General features: G+C 38.2%; 1 protein-coding gene across 3 annotated transcripts in view; it reads left to right on the top strand.

Moving 5' to 3' along the window:
- Window positions 1–21741, top strand: part of LOC106666671 (carbohydrate sulfotransferase 11) — a 98910-nt gene that overhangs the window by 69283 nt on the left and 7886 nt on the right. The window contains exons 1-2 of one of the 3 annotated variants that reach the window (XM_014394022.2): window positions 13461–13614; window positions 14284–14537. In XM_014394022.2, coding sequence (XP_014249508.1) covers window positions 13546–13614; window positions 14284–14537 — 323 coding nt within the window. In that variant the 5' untranslated portion in view covers window positions 13461–13545. Of the gene's footprint in view, window positions 1–13460; window positions 13679–14283; window positions 14538–21741 lie in introns of those variants that run through there. The other 2 variants (XM_014394023.2, XM_014394020.2) reach the window with 2 other exon arrangements.

Below are 21741 nucleotides of genomic sequence, written 5' to 3'. Positions count from 1 at the left end.
CCAAAAACTGCGTAAAAATCCAAAATAGGAGGAACAATTGTTTTGAACCTAGTCGTGGTGAAATGTCAAAACATTTTTTTTTTTTTTTGCTATAGGCAAAAATAAGGACTTTTATACAAAAAAGGTGTTTATTCAGTAGTCGTAAAATTTAACAACGAACATGTGTTTAATTCAAATGAACTTAACTTCCATAAGAAAAATGACACAAAGTGAAAACAAAAACCTTGGTTTTTTGCTAAACATTGTGGTTCTATTTCTCGGCTCCAGAAAGGTATTAAAATTATTTGTGCATTTTAAGACAGTTTAAAGTGGTATGAGAGTAATAAAACAAACTTAAATTAAACACGATCAGTGGAAGGAGGGAGAGAAAAGAGAGAATGGAAAAGGCTTCCATTTCCAAACTGGTTTTGGGTCATGCTAAAACTTTGAATTCTAAAATAGGTTTTTAGTAAAAAATTTCACATTTTTTGCTTGTTTTTTATTTATAAGTTTTGTAAACCTATTAAAGTGGATTCTATGATGTTACGGATAATAACGAAAACAATTTGAAGTAATATAAAACTGGGAGGTCAAATAAATGTGAATTTTGATAAACGTACTTCAGAGGTGCCTTTAGCCAGCCGGTAGCCTCGGGGCAGGAAGGACCTAAGTATAACCCCGGGGTGTCAACACCACCAGATTAGATAATTCTCACTGGTTAAGTCTAATTTCAATTTACTTTCAGGCCTAATGACTTAACACTTCGTTTTGCCGAAAGTTCTCTTAAGTTTTGAAAAAACAACAGACCGTCAAAGTCAAAATTTTCCCGTATTGTGTCTATAAGTGTATATTGTATAAAAGCTAGCCGAAAATAAGAAACCCTGTTCTTTCAAAAACAAAATAAAATATAAGAATGAGGACGGCCGAGAAAAGGAATTTGTCTTGCGGGGACATCCTTGAGGACGGGGGGGTTCAATCTTGGTTATAAAATCTTCAGCATTGTAATGCAAATTTTACGGTGGTGTTTTTAATGGAGGGCATTTACATTGGCACGGGCTTGAAAATAGCTCGGCCATATCACTTTTAACAAATAAACTTTCCGATGACTGTTAACTTTATTTCTTTGATATTTTGGACAAAATATGAGAATACTACGATGTGTAACGAAAATTGGTGGCTTTTATAAATTAAAATACGTCAAAATAGAAATGATATTCATTACATCCTGCAAGAACACAATAAAATTCGGAAGAAAACATCTTTCTACTTGTAGTACATGGTGTCGGTTTGGAAATGGCAAAGTTTTGGGACCCTCCTTCGCATACTTATTACTCTATTTGTAAACAAACTTGCTGCTTATTTTCAAAGCGTAGCGCTGAAAACAAATCGACGCGTGAACATTCGTGGTTGGGCAAAGTTTGAAATAGGATGAACAGAGATGGTCTGAGAAGTTTAAATTACAGGAGATATGACTCTGGAAGACAAGAAACTTCAAGAAAACGGAGATGGTACCAAAACAATGTATGTAGATGTTTGACCGGAGGGGGGGGGTCGAACTGCCTATATGATCTAATGTCGTTATACAGGTTAAGGATTTATAGGAAATTTCATGCGGAAAAAAAGTTCCTATAAACATAGATCCTCAAATGAAGCCTTTTGTGAGAAAACGCAAAAAACTCTAAAACCCGTGTTTTTTAAGCTTTTTTTCAAAAATTACTCCCAAATGGTTAATGTCTCAAAATTCGTATCCAAAAAAAACCTATTCGAACATCAACTTGTAAGTAGAATGAGACCAACAGCACGTTTTTATTTTAATCCGGTGCCGAGATATGATTTTTTTATATAATTACCACTTTTTACGAGAAAAACCAACACTTTTTTAAAACTTTTTTTCAGTGTGAACACTTCGAAACAGACGCTGTAGGCAATTACATTCTACGCAACGTGAAACCAACGCCATTTAATAGGCACTGGTGCTACGATTTTTGGCCAATTTTAAAAGTTTTGACTTGTTAGTCGATTGAAAGAAGTCCAGTTGTGTTCTTTGCGGAATAAAATTTGTAAAATTCAGTGGTACGTTTTAACGTTACATCATATACACTCTCACAACGACTTAAACCTTACTTTTGTAAACGAACTCAAACGTTCCCGATTCCAAAAGTTTCACACCTACCTCTCGATTCAACTTGAACCTACTGCTTGAGCCTTCCCTTCACATTACCATCCCGAGAACCCGCCACGCCGCCTTAATCAACGATGGTCTCTGGACCTCCTTGCCCCTTAATCACTCTCTCTCTCTCTCTCTCTCTCTCTCTCTCTCTCTCTCTCTCTCTCTCTCTCTCTCTCTCTCTCTACTCTCCTCTCTCTTCTCTCATGTTCATTTGATGTTCAAATTTTCGATCGTGAGTAGACGTGAGTGAAAAATTTGGAAATATCCATTTTGATTAATTTTTGATGTCTTGAATGTCGATGTCCCATCCTTATAGAGAAAACCAACTACTTCTAGAAAGTATAAATCTTATTATATGGACAATCGGAAATGTTTCTGAAAAAAAAACCATTTGTTAGTATGTTCAACACAGCTGAATTCGAACCCCCGTCCTTTATACCTTACAGTGATGAGTCGCCGTGTCGCCGTAACCGTTGTGGCTACCGACACCCTGACATAAATCTTTGATCTACTATGAACCATTTAATAAAAGTGGAATAAAGAACATGTTGATGATATGTTAATAAGGTAGTACCTTCGGATAGAGGATGCAAAGTGAATTTTGTACCACAATGCCGTCCGGCAGCGACCATAGAGAAAACTAAAGGCGCATTAACCATCTCTGTGGGCTTCGCTCAAATAAGATTCCGCTAACCAATTAGTGGGATTGAAAGGGGATCCCTCACAAGGATCTTCCACCTATACAAAGTTCCCTCTGAGACACTTTACAATATTCGTCCAACTGTCATGTAAAACGGCAAAAATTACTAAAGTGCTATTTTATATAATTAAAGTATAACGAAGGGTAGTAAGTACTACAATGAGTACATGCCTCCGACAAGCAATATAATCATCATAAATAAAAATAATTCATTGTTTCAAGTTTATAAGTTTTAAGCTGTAATAAAATTTTTGAGAAGCCGCCAGCGCTGATAACGTTGAGGTTAATGTGGCGATGTTCTTCACAAGCGTATAAATTTTGTGGATTTTAATGTTTTCTCGGTAACGTAAGTACTTCTCCCTCTTCCATTCACGACCCACCCTTTAAAACCGTCAATCCCCCAAACCGGTCCCGGGTGAAACATAATAAATCCGTAGAACAAAAACATTTATTCAGCTTAAAAATCTACTGGTTGTACTCAGTAGGTGATTGAGACTGGATCAAAACTTTCCGCTCTTTTGAAGGAAGACAGATTATTCCGACCAAAATCATGCTAGCTAGATACCATAATAAGGCCTGCGCACGCCACAAACATGGTGTTTGATGAAAGTCCCGTTTCATGCCCCGGGTAAACAGTGGCGATGTCCAGAAGATTTAAATAAATTAGGCAACTTGGAAAACCCCCATCTGTTCCATCCCTGTGTACGGATAATGATAATCCAATATCACGTTCCCTGAATATGCTCTCAGGGTAAAAAGGCCAAACCTTACAAGCCACAACACGCAAAATGTTGCCAATTTTTCCTGTTCCCTAAGGTTAGGCTGGAAATAGTGAATTAAAAATAAAAGTCAATATTACATCCAAAAATATCTTGAGAATAGGGATAGTTCATACGCAATACCTCACTTTGGTAAACATGTTGCGTAACACACTTGATAAACGAATGTTCTTAAGTAAATTGAAATATGTCTGCAAGGTGATCACCCTTTCGTTTGATCGTCTCAGCTCTTCTCACAATAAAAAGAATAACGAAACAGCACACACACCCGCCATTGAAGATGGCGAGAGGCCAAAACGTGTTTGACAGACAAAACAGCGAGGGTAGACAGGCCAGGAAAGTATAAGACCAAACTATAATTTCATGAGTGTCAGGTAGGCTACTGTACAGTTATATCGCTACACATAAAACTGAAGGATTGCCTGGATGTCTGAATTGGAGTTTTAGTTGTTTTTTTAAGACAACCTGGAGCCTCTAACTACACCCCGTTTGTCTCATGGGTATGAACAAACCACCCATACTCAGTGGTTGACTTGTGTGTTATTTGGTAGAGCGATTCCTTTTTGAAAACGGCTGATGATGGCGAACCAGGATGAAAGGAAACTGCCATACTACGATAATGCTTCTCGCCATATTCTGTGGTATGTCAGGGTATTTATTTGTGACATGATTACCAAGAAAATACAGGCTCAGCAGTGAAGATTGTGAGAAGCGTAAACACTGCTGACAGACCAACAGCGAGCGAAGACAGACAGACCATGATCGTAAAGGAACAAACTTAAACCTTGTACTTGGTAGGCTATTATATAGTTGTACAGCTATATATGTGGCTTGAAAATTCCATAGATTTTTGAATTTGAGATTTAGGTATATTTTTTAACAGGGCCATAAGCCTATAACTACACTCCATTCATCTGTATGTAGAAACAATTCCCCAGATGTGATTGCCAGAAATTGTATGACGTCATGTGAAGAAAGCACGGTTATATCAGATTAGCCCTTACCCACTGAAAGAATTTACTAATAAATCCGTACTTCAAAAGATTCTTTATTAATCTTCTGAATATTCTGAAAAAAGCTGTGGTCTTACTAAAAATAAGTACGCCTTCATTCACTACATTCCCAGCAGTTATAGGACATTTGAATATTTTAGCCTAGAGTTCAGTTGCTGGGCTCAACACGTTCCCTGTAGCTTGGTCCTTTCCGACTATTTTGTCTGCCAATCCTTGCTGTTTTGGTATGACCGGAATTTCTGTATTTCACCATGTTCAGTGGTTGGTCTGTGTGTTATTCAGTCAGACGGGTCTTTTATAAGTAAATAGTATGTGAAGACGTATTTTGGTTCCTCGTGGTCTGCCTGAAAAGAGCTACCGCATGTTTAGGCATTTACCTATATTCACTGGTTAAATTATAATAACATACACGAAGGCCAGGAATAAAACAATTGTTTGGTAGGGCGATTCCTTTTTAAAAACAGCTGACGATGGCGAAATTGCCAAAACACGTCTGCCAGACAAAAAAGCAGGAAAACAAACTATGAAAATACGAATATTTTTCGTCTTATCACATCCTGTGTCTTGGGCTTGTGTTTCTTGGTAGTTTTGTCACAAAAAAGACACACCACTGAAGATGCGATAACTTTAAACGGTTATGATGGATCAATCCCGCGAGTATAGGCAGACCATGGTCTGAAGAGACTGAAATATACAACGGAGTGCTTGGTGCCAGCTGCTATGCAATATCTTAAGACTCTTGAACTGGCACTGGGTTCGTCTACACTCGTGGGCTATTTGGGGTTAACTCAAATTCAAGATTTTTGCAGTGGAATTCCATCATAGGTAAAATTCGTTTCGGCTTTATGCCATCTCAACTGCCAACTGACAGTTCCTCACTGAAGATGGCGCAAAGTAATATAGGAGACCCCGCCCGATCAGTGCCGGTTCAACATGCGTTCTCCGACCCACCACGACTATCTTGTTTTTTTTTTTTTTTGCTTTTTTGCAGTCTTGTTTTGTTTTTAGGAAATATATATTTTGGTCTTAATGACAAGTACGGCTTTATAATGGTATATATACGAGGAGATGAATAGTTATCCTGATCGTCTGAGATCATCCTGGTTTGACGACAAACGTATAAAGAGGACTTTTCTGACAAAATAACACACAGTCCAACCACTATACTAGAAAAAAGACCGAAACGCATCTGACATGTAAAACCAGGCAGAACAGGATGTTTTATTTTTAGAACAATCAGTAATTTTTCATTATTTGATTTCATTTCGCAGGCAATTTCATTGTCTCAAACAGTACGGGTTTTTGTTTCTTCAATCAGCCTTTTAACCTTAAATAACTTTTATCGACCTTAATAACATTAGAAATAACTTTTATCGACCTTAATAACATTAGGTAATCTGAGCTCGGGTGAGATAGAACATCCTATCTCTGGCGGATCAATTCTATCCCACATCACAAAGCAATTAACCTAGCGAGTCACTTTCACTAAATACGATAAAAAGCAGAAATCTTAGAGACGGAAACAATCAGCGAAATTGTACGTGCCAGCGTCAAGGATGAAAGAATACAGTCGATGAGACCGGTTCACCTGAATCCACTGGCGAAATACGAGGCTTGATTCATAGAATTAATCCATCATTGATTGATTATTAATCCAGGAAAATAGAAACACTCAATAAACGAAAGAGTTTAAAACAAAATAAACAGGAAATTATAATTTAGAAACAGGAAAACTCGATTAACTACAACAACGAATGCATTTCATATAGCCCGTTGAGGTATTAATTAATGAACTGAGTCGAAATTAAATTAGATTAAACTAATGGCATTCATCGCGCGAATTTATGATTGGCGTCCAATTTTATTTCCTACTCAGACCAGCAGAATTTGAATAAATGAAACCGAACTCTTAAAAGAAAAGAGCAGCAGAACTGAGCTTCAATTAAAAATAAATTTTCCGCCAGTTGTTATGATAATGTAAAGAAAGACGATGTTTCAATTTATTCGCCGTCAACGTGGGACAGAATAAAGTGTATTTTCCTTGGGATGCGAGAAAATGACAGATACGATGAAGTGCTGTTAGGGAACGGGTATGCCCGAGGGGTTACAAAAGATTAAAAGGAAACAACGGCTTAAAGCTTCAATTGACAGTCCTTATTTATATATGCCTGTATAAATGTATAAATTTAACGCGACGCTGCCCGATGCTACCCGACTCAAATCCTAAGTCCAATTTTCCATAAGGTTGTATTACCCCCGTGCACATCTGCCCGATGCCACGCAACGCTAGCTACCCTACTCTACGCTCGCGATCCCCACTGTCCAGATTTTCGTCGGGTCGCATCGACTAGAGTCGAAGACAAAAGAAACGAACACTCACAGTTTTATTCAAACTACATGTATTATTGCCATAATATAAATTACAACATAATTATTTTAATATAAACCAAATTAACCGAGTTCAAAAATTCATTAGTTTTTATTTTAAAAAATTAATTTTAATGGTTTGGTAGAAAATCGATCAAAACACCGGAATTCTATAAATCGTCAAAAATTGACAATTACAAGTTGTATCAGCTATTAATTTTATTAATTAATCACTTGGTTTTTAATCTTCATTGGTCCGAGATAGAATTGTGCTCATAAAGCTGGGAACACACCCGATGCAACGCTATGCGACGCTACCCGATGCTACCCGATGCCTTATCTCGTTTTGGTAGGGTGTGCACATTTATGCAACGTCAAGCGTACGCACGTACAGTCACACAGCGTGTATCACAAATCAGTATCGCAATCGCAACGCCTCTTTTGTTCTTAATGCACTATTAACACACTATTAAGAACAAAACCATGTAATAAATTGTTAGTTAAATTTTATGAGCACAGCCATGTAATAAATTGTTTGTTAAACTTAATTGTTTTAAATAAAGTTATTCCGATGTTTATAAATTTTCTTCCTAACCACCATAATTAAATATTTTTTATAAAAACTCATGAATTTTTGATGGTGGTAATGGTGTAATTTTATGAGCAAAACCATGAAATAAATTGTTAGTTAAATTTTATGAGCAAAACCATGAAATACATTGTTAGTTAAATTTTATGAGCAAAACCATGAAATAAATTGTTAGTTAAATTTTATGAGCAAAACCGTGTAATAAATTAGTTAAATTGATTACATCAAAAAATGGTATTCCGGTGTTTTGTTTGATTTTCTACCAAATCATTAAACTTAATGTTTTTTAATAAAAAATAATGCATTTTCGATCTCGGTTAATTTGGTTTACATAAAATAAGTATGTTGTAATTAATATAACGACAATAATACATGTAGTTTGAATAAAAATATGAGTGAGTGTACAGTTCTTTTGTCTTCGACTGTGCTCGATGCAACCCGACGAAAATCCGTCAGTGGGGATCGCAGAGCGTAGAGTAGGTTAGCGTGGCATAGCATCGGGCAGATGTGCACGGGTAATACAGTCTTATGAAAAATTGGACTTTGGATTTGTGTCGGGTAGCGTCGCATGTCGTTGCATCGGGTAAGTGTGTTCCCAGTTTTACCGTTGCTCAAAATAGTGAATTAAGAACAAAAGAGGTGTTGTGATTGTGATACTGATTTGTGATACAAGTTGTGCGACTGGACGTGGAGTGCGCTTGAGGTCGAATAAATGTGCACACACTACCAAAACGAGACAAGCGTCGGGTAGCGTCAAATAGTGTTGCATCGGGCAAGTGTGTGCCCGGCTTAACGGTGGACGTTGTGGGTTGTAGTAGAAGCTCTCGCAGAAGGAATTAATGACAAAAGGAAAAAGAAGTATCTTCGCAGAAACTAACGGCAGAACTGCTAAACCTAGGACATGTTAGGACTAGAATTATACTAAGTCTACTGCAGACTCCACAATCGTATATATAATAAGAGCAGCCGAAACAATTGATATTACCAGGAGGATTCGGGAACTCTTAACAAATTTTTATGACCTAATAAAAAGCCTTAAGCTTAAAAAAGTGCTCGAAACAGTAATGGGGATTGGACAATGGGCCAATATTAGTCATGGTACACAAGGTCGTAAATAGAACAACTTCTCTTTACTTTACTTACTTAACTTGTATAAGTACAAAACACATGTACTTTGCAGTAGCCTTCGATATATTTCTTACCGTTTGAATAATTATACAGGGCCTATAGGTAAAAGAGTATAAAGGGCGATTTATTCGGGTCGTATCAAACAAAACACTTCCGATGGTTCGTCACGGTCTGATTCTCAAACTTTTTATTGATACTGTCGTTCCACTCGAAATCCACGTTTGTCATTTTTGGAGGCGTCGCAGTAGCGTATCTAATTTAATCAGAACACAGGTACCAAAACATTCGTCAGTTTACATAATAATCATAGGTTAACATATTCCGTTAAAATGCTCACCTTTGGAAAATAAAAAACAAAATATGTTTTAATACACTCAAAGACAAAAACCAAACACTTTTATTTTCCATAATAACTATGTATAAAGATTACTAGTTGTCATAAAACATTAACATAACGCTGATAACTTGTTTATCTATATAAACTGTTACTTAATCCTTTTATACTCTTTAGATTAAAAATAAAGAAAATCAGTTCATTTTCAACCTTTCCATAGCCGATTTGTCCTGTCCGTTAATTGGATTTTAAATTGCTTTCTTTGATGAAACAATAAATTTGAAGGAAAAAATTTAAAGCATCGTTTTAAGTCGATGGCAGGTGCTTTGACCAAAGACGGACGTCCGTTACGCACCCCAAGTCCTTGGTGTGCCTCGCTCTAACAACCACGATTCAGAGACTACCACCGGAAGTCTCGATCGAATAGAAGGTCGACCGCAATGTACCGACGGCAAAACACGATCGTTTTAGTGATCTTACCATAATTTAACGGCTTCCTTGATATATAGTCAACTCCAAACGGTCCGTAATGTAAGAGTGATCTCTTAAACAGTCATCAGAAGGCTTTCTTAGAATATCGTAGTACGTAGACGTCCCTAGTCCCCCTCTACTTCCAGAGAGGCATCGGGTAAAAATGCGACTATTCGCGAACCAGCAACTCGCTTGGATACTTGAACAAAGGGGTGCAGTTCCCTTCACAGGTTTGGTTTGTGTCGATGAGATGACCGGGACCGTGTATGGAGAAGACGTGGAGAACGATTCATGTGCCATGCGTGAGTCAACGCTTGTTCAAAGATAGTGATGGTATGGAGTGGAATCCACGTCCATGCCGGTACCGAACTGATATCATACAGAATGAATCTTTGTTTGCATATTGACAGCTGTGCTCCCATACGCTCCATTTATTGGGGACAACTTCGTGTTAATGCATGATAATGCTCGACCGCGTGTAGCTAGTAGTCAGTCACCCATTAATTGGAGGATATAGGGATGACCAGAATGAATTAGCCAGCACGATCTCCCGACATGAAACCCATAGAACACTTATGGGACGTGAGAAAATATAGTCCAAATCCGCTCGTTTTTTTCTCGATGCGTTCGATTCTTAATGCCCTTACCCATAGGACGCGTTATTACTCATTAATACATTAATACGCGTTATTAAGAGCAAAATCAGGTAATAAATTGTTGGTTTAATTTTAATCTATCACTACATGTTTTTCCGGTGTTTGGTTAAATTTTCTTTCAAACCATCATAATTAAATTATTTTTATTAAAACTCATGAATTTCTGATCTCGTTTAAATTGGTTTACATTAAGATAACTGTTGTAGTTAATATAACGCTAAAAATACATATAGTTTGAAATAAACAACAAAATACGAGAGTACGGTTTTGTTGTGTCTTGAGTGTCGTTATATTGACTGTTGTATCTGTACTAAAATGTATTTATAATTTGTAATTAATTTTTTTGTATTGAAATGTACATTTTTGTCCCGAAATTATCTAATCGGTAAAACAAATCATAGTGACGAAACCGCAGGCGTTGACAGAGAAATTTATGTCGCTCATTAGCAACAGTGTTATTGTAGGAGGATAGTTATCAAAATTGAGAAGGAGCGACTGACCGTAAATTTATCAGGGCGTAAATGGAAACTGCGTCAGCTGGGAACAGCCTATTTATAAACAGCGCGTATTAAAGGGGCTTCTATGCATAATTTCTTGTCGGATATATTAAACAATATTAAACCTTGAAAAGGGTAATGGGGAAAAACGCAATGGTTACTTGTATTCCAAGTTTGAAAACTTAAACTTCTATTATTTTCATTTCCAACGTCAATAGATAGAGATAGAGATACTTTTATTTCCAGAAATTAGTACTACGAAAGGAAGAAAAACAAAAGGATTGCACATGGTTTAATATCGTCTGTCCCCCCACGGCTCGGCGCGCCCCTACGATATGTGGAGACGGTACGGTTCCTTGGCCTCATATTTGATAAGAAGTTGATATGGCAGCCACACATCGAGGCCGTCGAGGTCAGGAGCAGAAAAATCCTCACACTCCTGAAATTTATTGGTCACTTCAGGTGGGGAGCGGACAGTGAAACCCTGTTAAAAATGTTTAACTCGCTGCTGTGTTCAAGAATCTTTTACGGATGTATGGCCTATTCCTCGGCCCGAAAAACGCGTCTGAGAAAGCTCGATAGGCTCTACTACCAGGGTCTCAGAGCGATCTCGGGAGCGTTCAGGACCAGCCCCTTGGCCAGTGTGTGCTGTGAGCTGGGGGTATTGCCTCCCGAACTACGGAGAGAGCAGCTCACCCTCAGTTACGCGGTCGGGTATCTGGCCAAGCCGTGGCATCCTCTAGCAAGGGCGATTCTTGAGTGCCCTTACAGAGCCGTCTATGACATGCTTCGCTAGCGGACGCGACCCCTCGGGATTCGCTTCGGCGAGGCCTTAGCGAGGGCTGGACTGGCTCTGGGGACTGTGCTTCGGCTGGGCGACCGACCGACACCTCCCTGGACCCTTCCTGCCGTACTCGTCCGCGATGACCTGGCGAGCTTGCCCAAGTCGTGTACACCGCCACACCTCTATAAGACTAAGTTCTTTGAACTTTGGAACAAGTACGCCGGTTTTGGTCTAGTCTTTACAGACGTGTCCAAGACTGGCGATGGTGTGGCCTGTGCCATGTATAGGAAAGGAGTGCCCACCTTCTGGTCGCTGACCCCCCCCCCATTGCAGCGTATACACGACAGAACTGTATGCGATCTGACACGCTCTCGAGGCGGTGCGGACCGAGGAAGGATTTGCCCCCAAATAATCAGTCCTTAATAACGTTAATATGTGCAATTTTTTCTATTTCAATTATTTTAATTTAAGGGGTATTTCGCACATAATAACAATATAAACAGCATACATTCGTATTTTAATAACATTATTAGTAACTCATACTCACCCACCAAACAATCATGTAAAACGTCAAAAAATAGAAAATAATAAAGGCCTCAACAGGCATCCATGGCAGGCATGGAACCATGTTTCGTAAATGGAGAACGAAAAATGAAAACAAAACCAATATGTGACGTTTACTTTCAAACGCAACTCCAGTTGGTATGGTATGGTATGGTGGAAGGGATGCCGGGAAGCGGGGCTTGTGTTCCCCAGGCACTGCAGCCTTCTGGCTTATTGTACCTTCCCAGTTCCCTAGTTTAGTCAATAGACTCAATCCTTCTTCTCAGAAGTATCAGGTCATTGACTGTTATTGCTGCAATTTGGTTCCCTGAGTCTTTTTCGTACGTTAGGTTAAACCTCCATTGAGCTGTTGCTTCGCATTCGAAGATGATATGAGTGGCTGTTTCCTCCTCCTCATTACATAATCTGCAAATGGGGTCATCGCTGTATATACCCATATTGTGTAGATGTTTTCTCAGATACCAGTGACCGGTTAGTCTGAATCAAATTCCACTATGTGTGTGGCTGTACATAGAAAAAACATTGACATGGAATCATCTCGACTCAAAATGACAACTAAAACTGCTACTTGTTCATAACAAAACAAAAACTTTACACAGTTCTTGTAGCTCCTTAATGGACTTCAACACACTAGTTGTATAAATTATTAGTGAGGGGTTAAAATCACCTAAAACTACATTGGCGATCCCCGAATTTGGACATAAGTGAAAAGTGACTTTTAAACTTAAAAAACTTCATTGTGTGATTAAACTTTAGTTGGTTATGTGAATATAGTTTAGAGTTATATACTTTTAATTATTAATAGTTAAGTGTTCTTTTTCTTCTACTTTTGGTGAGTTTCTTTCTTTGTATGTTCAGAATTTTATTTGATCACTAAGTAACAACAAACTGGCGCGAAACATTATCGATAATCCAGATCAAACAGCTGCATCCATTACTCAAACCTTTTTGTAGGCTGGTTTGCGAAATTTGGAAGCCCACTCCAAATTGTCACGGAGTTTCATTCAGAATTATAATTCTCAATGACTAAACTCATTCATACTGTAGCCTATCACCCACAAAACAATGGTAAAATAGAGCGACTATACCGTACGTTGAAGGCAGCATTCATGGCTCAGAACTCCACCTTACCTAAGGTTTTGTTGGGATTACGGTGTTCATTCAATGATGAAGCACAAGCTTCCAACGAAGACTTAGTACTCGGGATGATTTTTTAACAGGCCATACTAAGCTGAAACTAGATCTCCCAGCTCAATGTTGGGACTGAGTCGGTCTTCAAAGAAATTTGAGGTCGCCTGTAAAAACTTAAATATATCAATCTATAGACATATTTAAGGTTTTTTTATAAGTACTATATAGTTTATTGATTGAGAAATGAATGGTACAAATATGTTTTTCATAGGCCCTGATGATGACCTTAAAATAGATCGAAAGCTTGGCTGTAGCAACTAAATACGTTCTTCTTCAAGACCACACATTGATCCAGAGTATTCGTACAGAAAATCTTCAAAGTGATGACACCGAAACAAATTTTCACAAGATCAGGCAGCCAAGCAGCCGTAAAAGCACTGACACGTAAAAAGGTCACACCTAAAATAATCAGTTAATTCATCCAACAGCTCCTTTTAGGTCACTGGTGAAGAGAAGGTAAAAGACAGGTCCCTAATTCACTGCCTTGTGGCACTCCAACTTTATTTATTTTTATTTATTTTTTTAATTTACTAAACCCGAAAAATAAATCTATTAAAAATATGAAACCATAAATTAAAAAAGCTAATACACCATTCGGACAGACAAATAATAATATTGGATATAAGTTAACAAACTGTGTATTACAAATAATTAAGGTTTTTAGTTGAGATAAAAAAAGTCAATGGCACGAGCGGGATTCGAACCCACGATCTTCGGCTAGATACGCCGCTGCTCTACCACTTGAGCTATCGTGACCACGCTCCACTCGGACACTAACTTCCCATCTCAACCCCACCTTTTGAATTTTCCCTCCTTTTGCCATTTTTCAAATGTCGTGTAATCGGATTGGATTCTTGAGAATCGAGTGCCGTTGACTTTTTTATCTCAACTAAAAACCTTAATTAATTGTAATATATTAATTGGTCAAGCGGACTACGAAATTAGTGAATTTAATGATTTAAAATGAAGTATACTTCACTAAAGCTCTCCGTGGCCATTTCATTTGTCGTCGAGAATCCTAACTACACTAAATTGATCTTTTTTCTTTTCTCTGATTTCAGGTCTTACAAGAAAAAAAAGTCTTCGAATCGTATGACAAATCGCTGAAAGAGGAGATTGCGGCGCGGATGTTTTATAGGAAGCAGAAGATGAAGGAAGCGTGTGCGCGTTACGGTCTTGACAAATCTGGCAACGATTCGTTGCACAAGCCAAACCCTTGGGAGTTCCTAATCAACAAAAAATATCATATTGTTTGGTGTAACATATTTAAAGCTGCGTCAACGTCGTGGATGTACAATTTCAACGTTCTGGCAGGGTGAGAATCAAACAGTTTTAACATGTAAAATACTGTAGTTGTTTTGTTGTCTTTTGTTGTTTTCATCTGGTAACACTATATGGTAATAACACTATATGCAGAACTGCAACAAGTCCCACACACTTGATAAACTGGCAATCAATGTGAGGATGATAGAAACGAGAAAACGAGGTCAATCGTTTAAGGCATCATGGAAGGTTCAGCGCTGGAAAAATGTGTAGACGGTTTGTGTAATAACGGTTAAGACGTGGCACTTACTACAATTCGTCTGAAGGCTTTTCATTTGGAGGATTGGATGAGCTGGATGTTTGATGGCTTAGCAGGCCCCACAGTTCCTCCCCGTATGACTAGGAAAGGTTGGAATAATGTGTTGTATTGAGTTGTGGTGAGTGAATTTTCCTCCTAAAAGTGTTGCGTCGGGATTCGACGTCAGTCTGCTGTCAGTTGTCGAACATAGATGTCTACGTCTAAACTCACATTCCTCATCGAATAAGTAAACCTTTATGAAACCTTCATGCAGAGTTAATTGGTTTTTCACAGTCATAACAGCCTACGAAAAGTTCGTCTGACAAATTTCATGTCAGTCTGAATCATAAGTATCATTGGGTTCCACTTTGTGAAGCATTCTTTGTTCAAGATGTTCTTGGATATACGAGGCTACTTGGATACTAATAGGCATGTTACATTTAGAGATGATTGAAACAAGTATTTCAGGTTGTAAGGTTATATAAACAATAAAATAACCATTTTATTTAATTCCAGTTAATAAAGCGGACGAAGCGACTAAGTCCGGGAAGTCCCAACCTCTGGATATAACCACCGCGATCCGGCCCTCTGATGCTAAGAATCAGGTAGCAGCAACAATGGGCCGATCCTCCGCCGTTTCTCAATCATCTACGGTATGACGAGGAGGGTCAGAACATGTTTGAAGTTCCTAGGAAGAAAAGTTTATAATAACGACGAATACGATGGTGTTTTGAAAAAGGTTTCAATGTCCTCGCGAAGAGAGATTATAAGAAACTAACAACTAACGGTGTTGGCGTGAGAGACGGTGAATACATGACTCAGCACTGGGTCCACTACCCTCGCTGGTTTTGATGTTACTCAGGCTTGCTTCGACCTTGCGCAGTCTTCACTGAGAGACTGTCCTTTCCGTTCTCCGTCCTTATATATCTTTGGGTACGTCCGTTGTCGCTTGGGGTGTTGTGGTTAGGGAACAAGGGCTATGGTCGTTGGATCACCGATTTAATTTTTTTTAAAGTTTCGTGATACTATGGCATGCATTCTTTCCGATGGGTCCTTGCTGCCGAGATAACAATATAAATAAGTTAAATTGGGCAAGAAACGAGGTTTGTCCTGTTTTTTCATAGAAGGCTCAGGTTCAGAAATTCCTGAGTCGACAGCGGGAATCGACCGACCCCACGATCGCGGGCCTGATGTGCTAAGGCTAACTATACGGTTAACTTGGTCAATCAGAAAAAAAAGTTTATATTAGTTTTTCGCCAAATAAAAATATTTGGAAAAATCGAAAAATAGTTTTTTCTCAATTTGATTTTTTCAGTAGTTCCAAATAGGGGAGTCATTCCCATAAAACCCCTGGGGTTAAACTAATGAAAGACATAATGTGTGCCTTAGCGACGTAGCAGAGAAAGACAAAAGCTGTTCTTTTGCGTGAGAAATCAAGTTGATATTCGCATTTCACACCCCGAAAAACCCCTGAGTACGAATTTTCGGGGAAGTCAAAAAAAAATTTTTTTTTCTCAAATCGTTCGCCATCCTAATGCTTCTGATTTTTTTCGTCCTATTTTTGTGTCTATTTTTAGGTATCGAGTACATCATGGATATTTTTAGACATTTTGAAAAACCTTAGCCTTATGGATGTATCAATTAAATAAGTTAACAGTACAATAATTTCTTGACATCTATGTTTTATGACTTTAAATTTAATCCATATACATGCATATGTATATCACAGGTATTTTGTATTTTTTAAAGTATACTACACCAATTACCACTTTCTGCGGTCAGAGTCGCCTTTATAATGAACAGCCAGCCCTTACACACAAGTACAAACAATGAAGCCACAGAAGCGTTTTCTATTAGTTTATAAAAACTCTTAACTAGATAAAACATTTTTTCTATTATTCACAGTTCAAGAAGAATTTCGTTGTCTTTTTATTTGTACACTAACAAAACTTTTTGGGCAGTAACACTGATTAAAAAGCTGTTTGTAAAATAATCGTATGTTAAAAATTTTTGTTTGTTGTTATATAAACCATGTTAACGCGTCTAGGGAGATCTTACCCCAGTAAACAAACAATAATTGTTGTTTGTTTTGCCTTCAGCGTTTGGCACGTCAGGGACTTGTCGGGCCGTCTAGGAAGGAGGATGGATCTCATTGACTTTCGACATTCCGCCGCGACAAGCCCTGTGTTCCCACACTGATTGATCGAATGTCAAGGATGCTCGTGAGGAGGTAAACTCCACCCCGGTTGGCATGGAAGATAGTCAGAGTCGATGGTGTAAAGACGTGTCTAAACAAGGCAAACGTCGATATTGTTCCGAACCTAAGGAAACGTTAGTTGACAATCGAAGATAGATGCCAATAAACTTCCACATCTTTTGTAAGTTGTTCTATAAATCGTCCAAAAATGACAATTACAAGTTGTATCAGCTATTAATTTTATTAATTAATCACTTGGTTGTTAGTCTTCATTGGTCCGAGAAAGAATTGTGCTCATAAAGCTGGGAACACACCCGATGCAACGCTATGCGACGCTACCCGATGCCTTATCTCGTTTTGGTAGGGTGTGCACATTTATGCAACGTCAAGCGTACGCACGTACAGTCACACAGCGTGTATCACAAATCAGTATCGCAATCGCAACGCCTCTTTTGTTCTTAATGCACTATTTTGAGCAAAACCATGTAATAAATAGTTAGTTAAATTTTATGAGGAAAATAAAGCATAAATTTGTTAAATTCATTACATCAAAAAATGGTATTCCGGTGTTTTGATTGATTTTCTACCAAACCATTAAAATTAATGTTTTTTAATAAAAACTAATGAATTTTCGATTTCGATTAATTTGGTTTACATTAAAATAGGTTTGTTGTAATTAATATTGTGGCAATAATACATGTAGTTTGAATAAAAATACGAGTGTCCTGTTCTGACGCTACTCGACGAAAATGAGCAAAACCACGAAATAAATTGTAAGTTAAATTTTATGAACAAAACCGTGTAATAAATTGTTAGTTAAATTCATTATATCAAAAAATGGTATTCCGGTGTTTTGATCAATTTTCTACCAAACCGTTAAAATTATTTTTTGTAAATAAAAACTAATGAATTTTTGAATTGGGTTCATTTGGTTTACATTAAAATAAGTATGTTGTAATTAATATTACGGCAATAATACATGTAGTTTAAATAAAAATATGAATGTTCGTTTCTTTCGTCTTAGACTGTACTCGATGCTACCCGACGAAAATGTAGACAGTGGGGATCGCATAGCGTAGAGTAGGGTAGCTAGCGTAGATGTGCACGGGGGTAATACAATCTTATGTAAAATTGGACTTTGGATTTGCGTCGGGTAGCGTTGCATCGGGTAAGTGTGTTCCCAGCTTTACGGTTGCTCAAAAAATGCATTAAAGAGGCGTTGCGATTGTGATACAGATTTGTGATACAAGCTGTGTGACTGTACTTGGAGTGCGCTTGACGTCGTATAAATGTGCACACACTACCAAAACGAGACAACGTCAGACGTCGGGTAGCGTCGCATAGCGTTGCATCGGGTGTGTTCCCCGCTTTATTCTCCGAAGGGTGAAAATGACACGTTCACATTTTTGTATTAGTTAGCCGTAAAGTACAAAAAAATACGAGCAAAACTAAATTCTTACTATAAAAGTCATGTTAGGTCGGTTGCACAAAAGAAAAACAAAAATGCCTTCTTTTGTTGGATAGCGGAGTCAGATTAGCGTACCCCTCAACTTCGTCAATCACTTCCCTTGGGGGGGGGGGGGCATCAATGATGATGTACAGACCGGGAACAAGTCGGCTTTCCCCTCCGCCCTGGGGATCTTTTGGGAGAGAAACGGATTAATTATCTCCAACCGTCTGACCTACACGGATAAAACACGGAGTTTAAGGCCGTTATTAAAACAAAATTAATATTTCAAAACCAGTTTCCGGTTTCGCCTCGGTTGTCTTATTAATCTCCTTCAAATAATAATAGGAAATAAGAAATCATTTTTTCCGCGAGGCATAACTTTGTTGTTCTTTACTAAAGTGATGATTTTCCCCTTACAAGTTTACACGGTATAAAATAGAGGATTAATAAGGCTTTGTTTGTACAAGTTCTGTCGGTTCTTCAACCTCCAATTTTCAAAATAAGCACAAATTGAATTAATAAAAATATAAACTTTCAAAATTATCTTTGGATTTCGATCCTACAATTCTATAGTGATGGGGGGTGGGTTAATGGAACCGCGTGTAAACCATAGCATGTCAAGGCCTATCATAAAACGACTAACTCCGAGGTAAAATCAATACAGAAATGTGCTCAAAGAGTTATTATCCGAGACCACATACTTCCGTTGTCGGCCTTTAATTTATTGAGACACTCACAAAAGCCCCTTACGTCCGTTCAGCGCGTTTTAATTATCGAAAAATCCATTGAACCCGACTCGCCATCGGCCCGTGGAAATGTACCGTCACTGATCATAGTTTGAAAACACTTCCAGGGCTATCGTTTAAACTCGCCGTATCAAACGGCCCTTCATACCTCCCATTGTCACCGTAGAACAAGGTGCAAAAAATTTCTGAAAACAAAAAGAGAAATTAAATTCCGCCCACGTGTCATCGGGATTATTCGTGGCCGAACATATTGTACAGTGCGTCGTTGACTTGCAGGCTAATCGATCAACCGTCACGACACAAACTGTATGTTGTTCAGCAGAACCGCGTGACCGGTTGCCCTCCGAATTTCGTAACACAATCAAATGATATACCGAAAAAGCCGAGAATTTCAATTTTTTTTAAATTTTAGTGAAACAAACAACAAGATAGTTTTGTTTTTTAATTTTATATTTACACCTGCAACCTAGTTGCAGCGGTGGAGGTGTGATTGCCCGTCTCAGGGTGGTGTAACCAAGCTACTGGTTTGTTCTATCAGATATTCGGTGGTCCGGAAAATAATGCAGGTTGATGGTTATAAAATAAATACAATTAAATAAACACTTAAACAACTTTTATTAATTAATCTTTGGTTGAAATGAAAAAATTAGTGTCACGAGCGGGTTTCGAACCCACGACCTTCGGCTAAATACGCCGCTGCTCTCAAGTATTTAGCCGAAGGTCATGGGTTCGAATCCCGCTCGTGACACTAACTTTTTCATTTCAGCCAAAACCTTATATAAAAAGATTTAGTAATTGAAAGAAGTCATTTGGTGAATATAACACTAAATATAATGGATTTATTAATTAAAATACCCTTCATCATTCTCAGTACTCTTCTTCCAACGTGATGGCAACTTCTTTATACCCTCTGAATAGAATTTTGAGTCTTTTTTATTAACAAATTCTGTAAACGCATTTTGTAACGACTTTTGATCGATAAATTTTTCATGTTGTAAAACGTTGTCCAGATGTCTCGAAAAATTGTAACTGGTAGGGAGGGTGAGGCAGAATCTCAGAACCAAGATCCAACAGTTTTAGTGTTGTCACATATAAAACATGTCGTGTAACAGAATCGGCCTTTTCTGATTGACCAAATACGACTTCAACAATGCCAACTCGGGATTACTACAGCTAGTACAGGATTCAAGAAGCTGTAGTAAATCAGCCCAAAAGAAGCCAAAGAAAGAGTCACTATCACCTTTCTTGATGGATTGGGGGCTTTGGAAAATGTGGTGCTGCTTCTCCTTTGTCGAGCCGCTTTTCATCATAAGTAACAGTTCCATCCAGCAAAGATTCGTTTCTGTTCCTTCAAAGAAGTGTTGCGCAAACATCATAACGATGATTTTTTGGCGGTCGTTTAATGCATGAGGAACCCAACTTTTGAACCCAACTTTTGAACTTTTTCGCCTTTCCTTAAAGTGGTCAGCGACGGTCGATTTGCTAGCTTAAAGATATTCTACAAGTTCTCAAACAGTTGTTCTGGGATTTCCTTCGCCTAACGCTCCAGAACATCATCATCTAGGCAAGAAATCCTTCCACGACCTTTTTTGTCTTCAAGGCTAAAGTATCCATTTCGAATTTTTTTAAATCACCTTTGAACGGTGCAGTTTGGGGACGGTTCCTGGAACGGTTTCTGACCGAGGGTAAACTCGTCAAATGTAATTACACGAAAATAAAGCGGTTACATCTTAGTCATCTGAATTATTCCCAAGTAGCGAAATGCTACTGAGGTAAATAAACATTTTTGTTTTGGAAGTTCATTATATAGAGGGCTAACTGAAAGAAAACATAAAATCCTCCATTATTTTCCAGACAACCCAACACAACACACTATAGAAATGTTAAATAGAACTATAAAATGGCAGTTCGACAGAGTCTAAGGCCATAGTCAGTAAGTTAATAGCTTTCATGAACTGTAAAATTAATGTAAATCAAGCATTTATACATTCATTCATTCAATAATGTGGATGCCTTAATAGGTACGACGATGGAAAATTAAGATGGATTGTAAAGCAGCGTAGAGATAACGAGCTTGAACCATCAAGTTGGAGCTTAGTTACTTATGAAGCAAACAATAGTGTGCCTAGTCGGATTTGAGGAACTCAAATATTATTTTAGTGGCTGGGCCTTGAGAAGGGGCGGTGTCGTTTTGGAGCTGTTGTGTTGATGAACCGGATGGATTGGTAGCCGATGTTGGTGGACAGCTGTCAGCCACGTCGGCTCTCGATTGTTCGATGCGTCGAGCTGTTAAGATTACACTTGCTGTTTGTGCCTGGTGTTTGTAACTTGCTTCTTTGTTGAGATCTCGTCTAAGTAGGTTGTGTCCCTGCTTAAGTACAGGAGTGCTAAAAGCTCATTGTCTGTTGCAGTAGAAGTCGGAAGCATTGTTGAAGCAGTGATGATATAGTGGAAACTTTAGTTAACTATAGGCAGTCACCACAGTTTGATGAAACGAAACTCGATGGGGTTTTTCTGAATGGTTTCAACTGGATAGCAAAGGGATAAAGTTGATAAAGTTAGCAA

Source organism: Cimex lectularius, unplaced genomic scaffold (assembly GCF_000648675.2).
Source record: "Cimex lectularius strain Harlan isolate CLEC.00 unplaced genomic scaffold, Clec_2.1 scaffold173, whole genome shotgun sequence".
Lineage (NCBI taxonomy): Eukaryota > Metazoa > Arthropoda > Insecta > Hemiptera > Cimicidae > Cimex > Cimex lectularius.
Note: the sequence above shows the minus strand (reverse complement) of the source record. Positions and strands in the feature narration are given on the sequence as shown.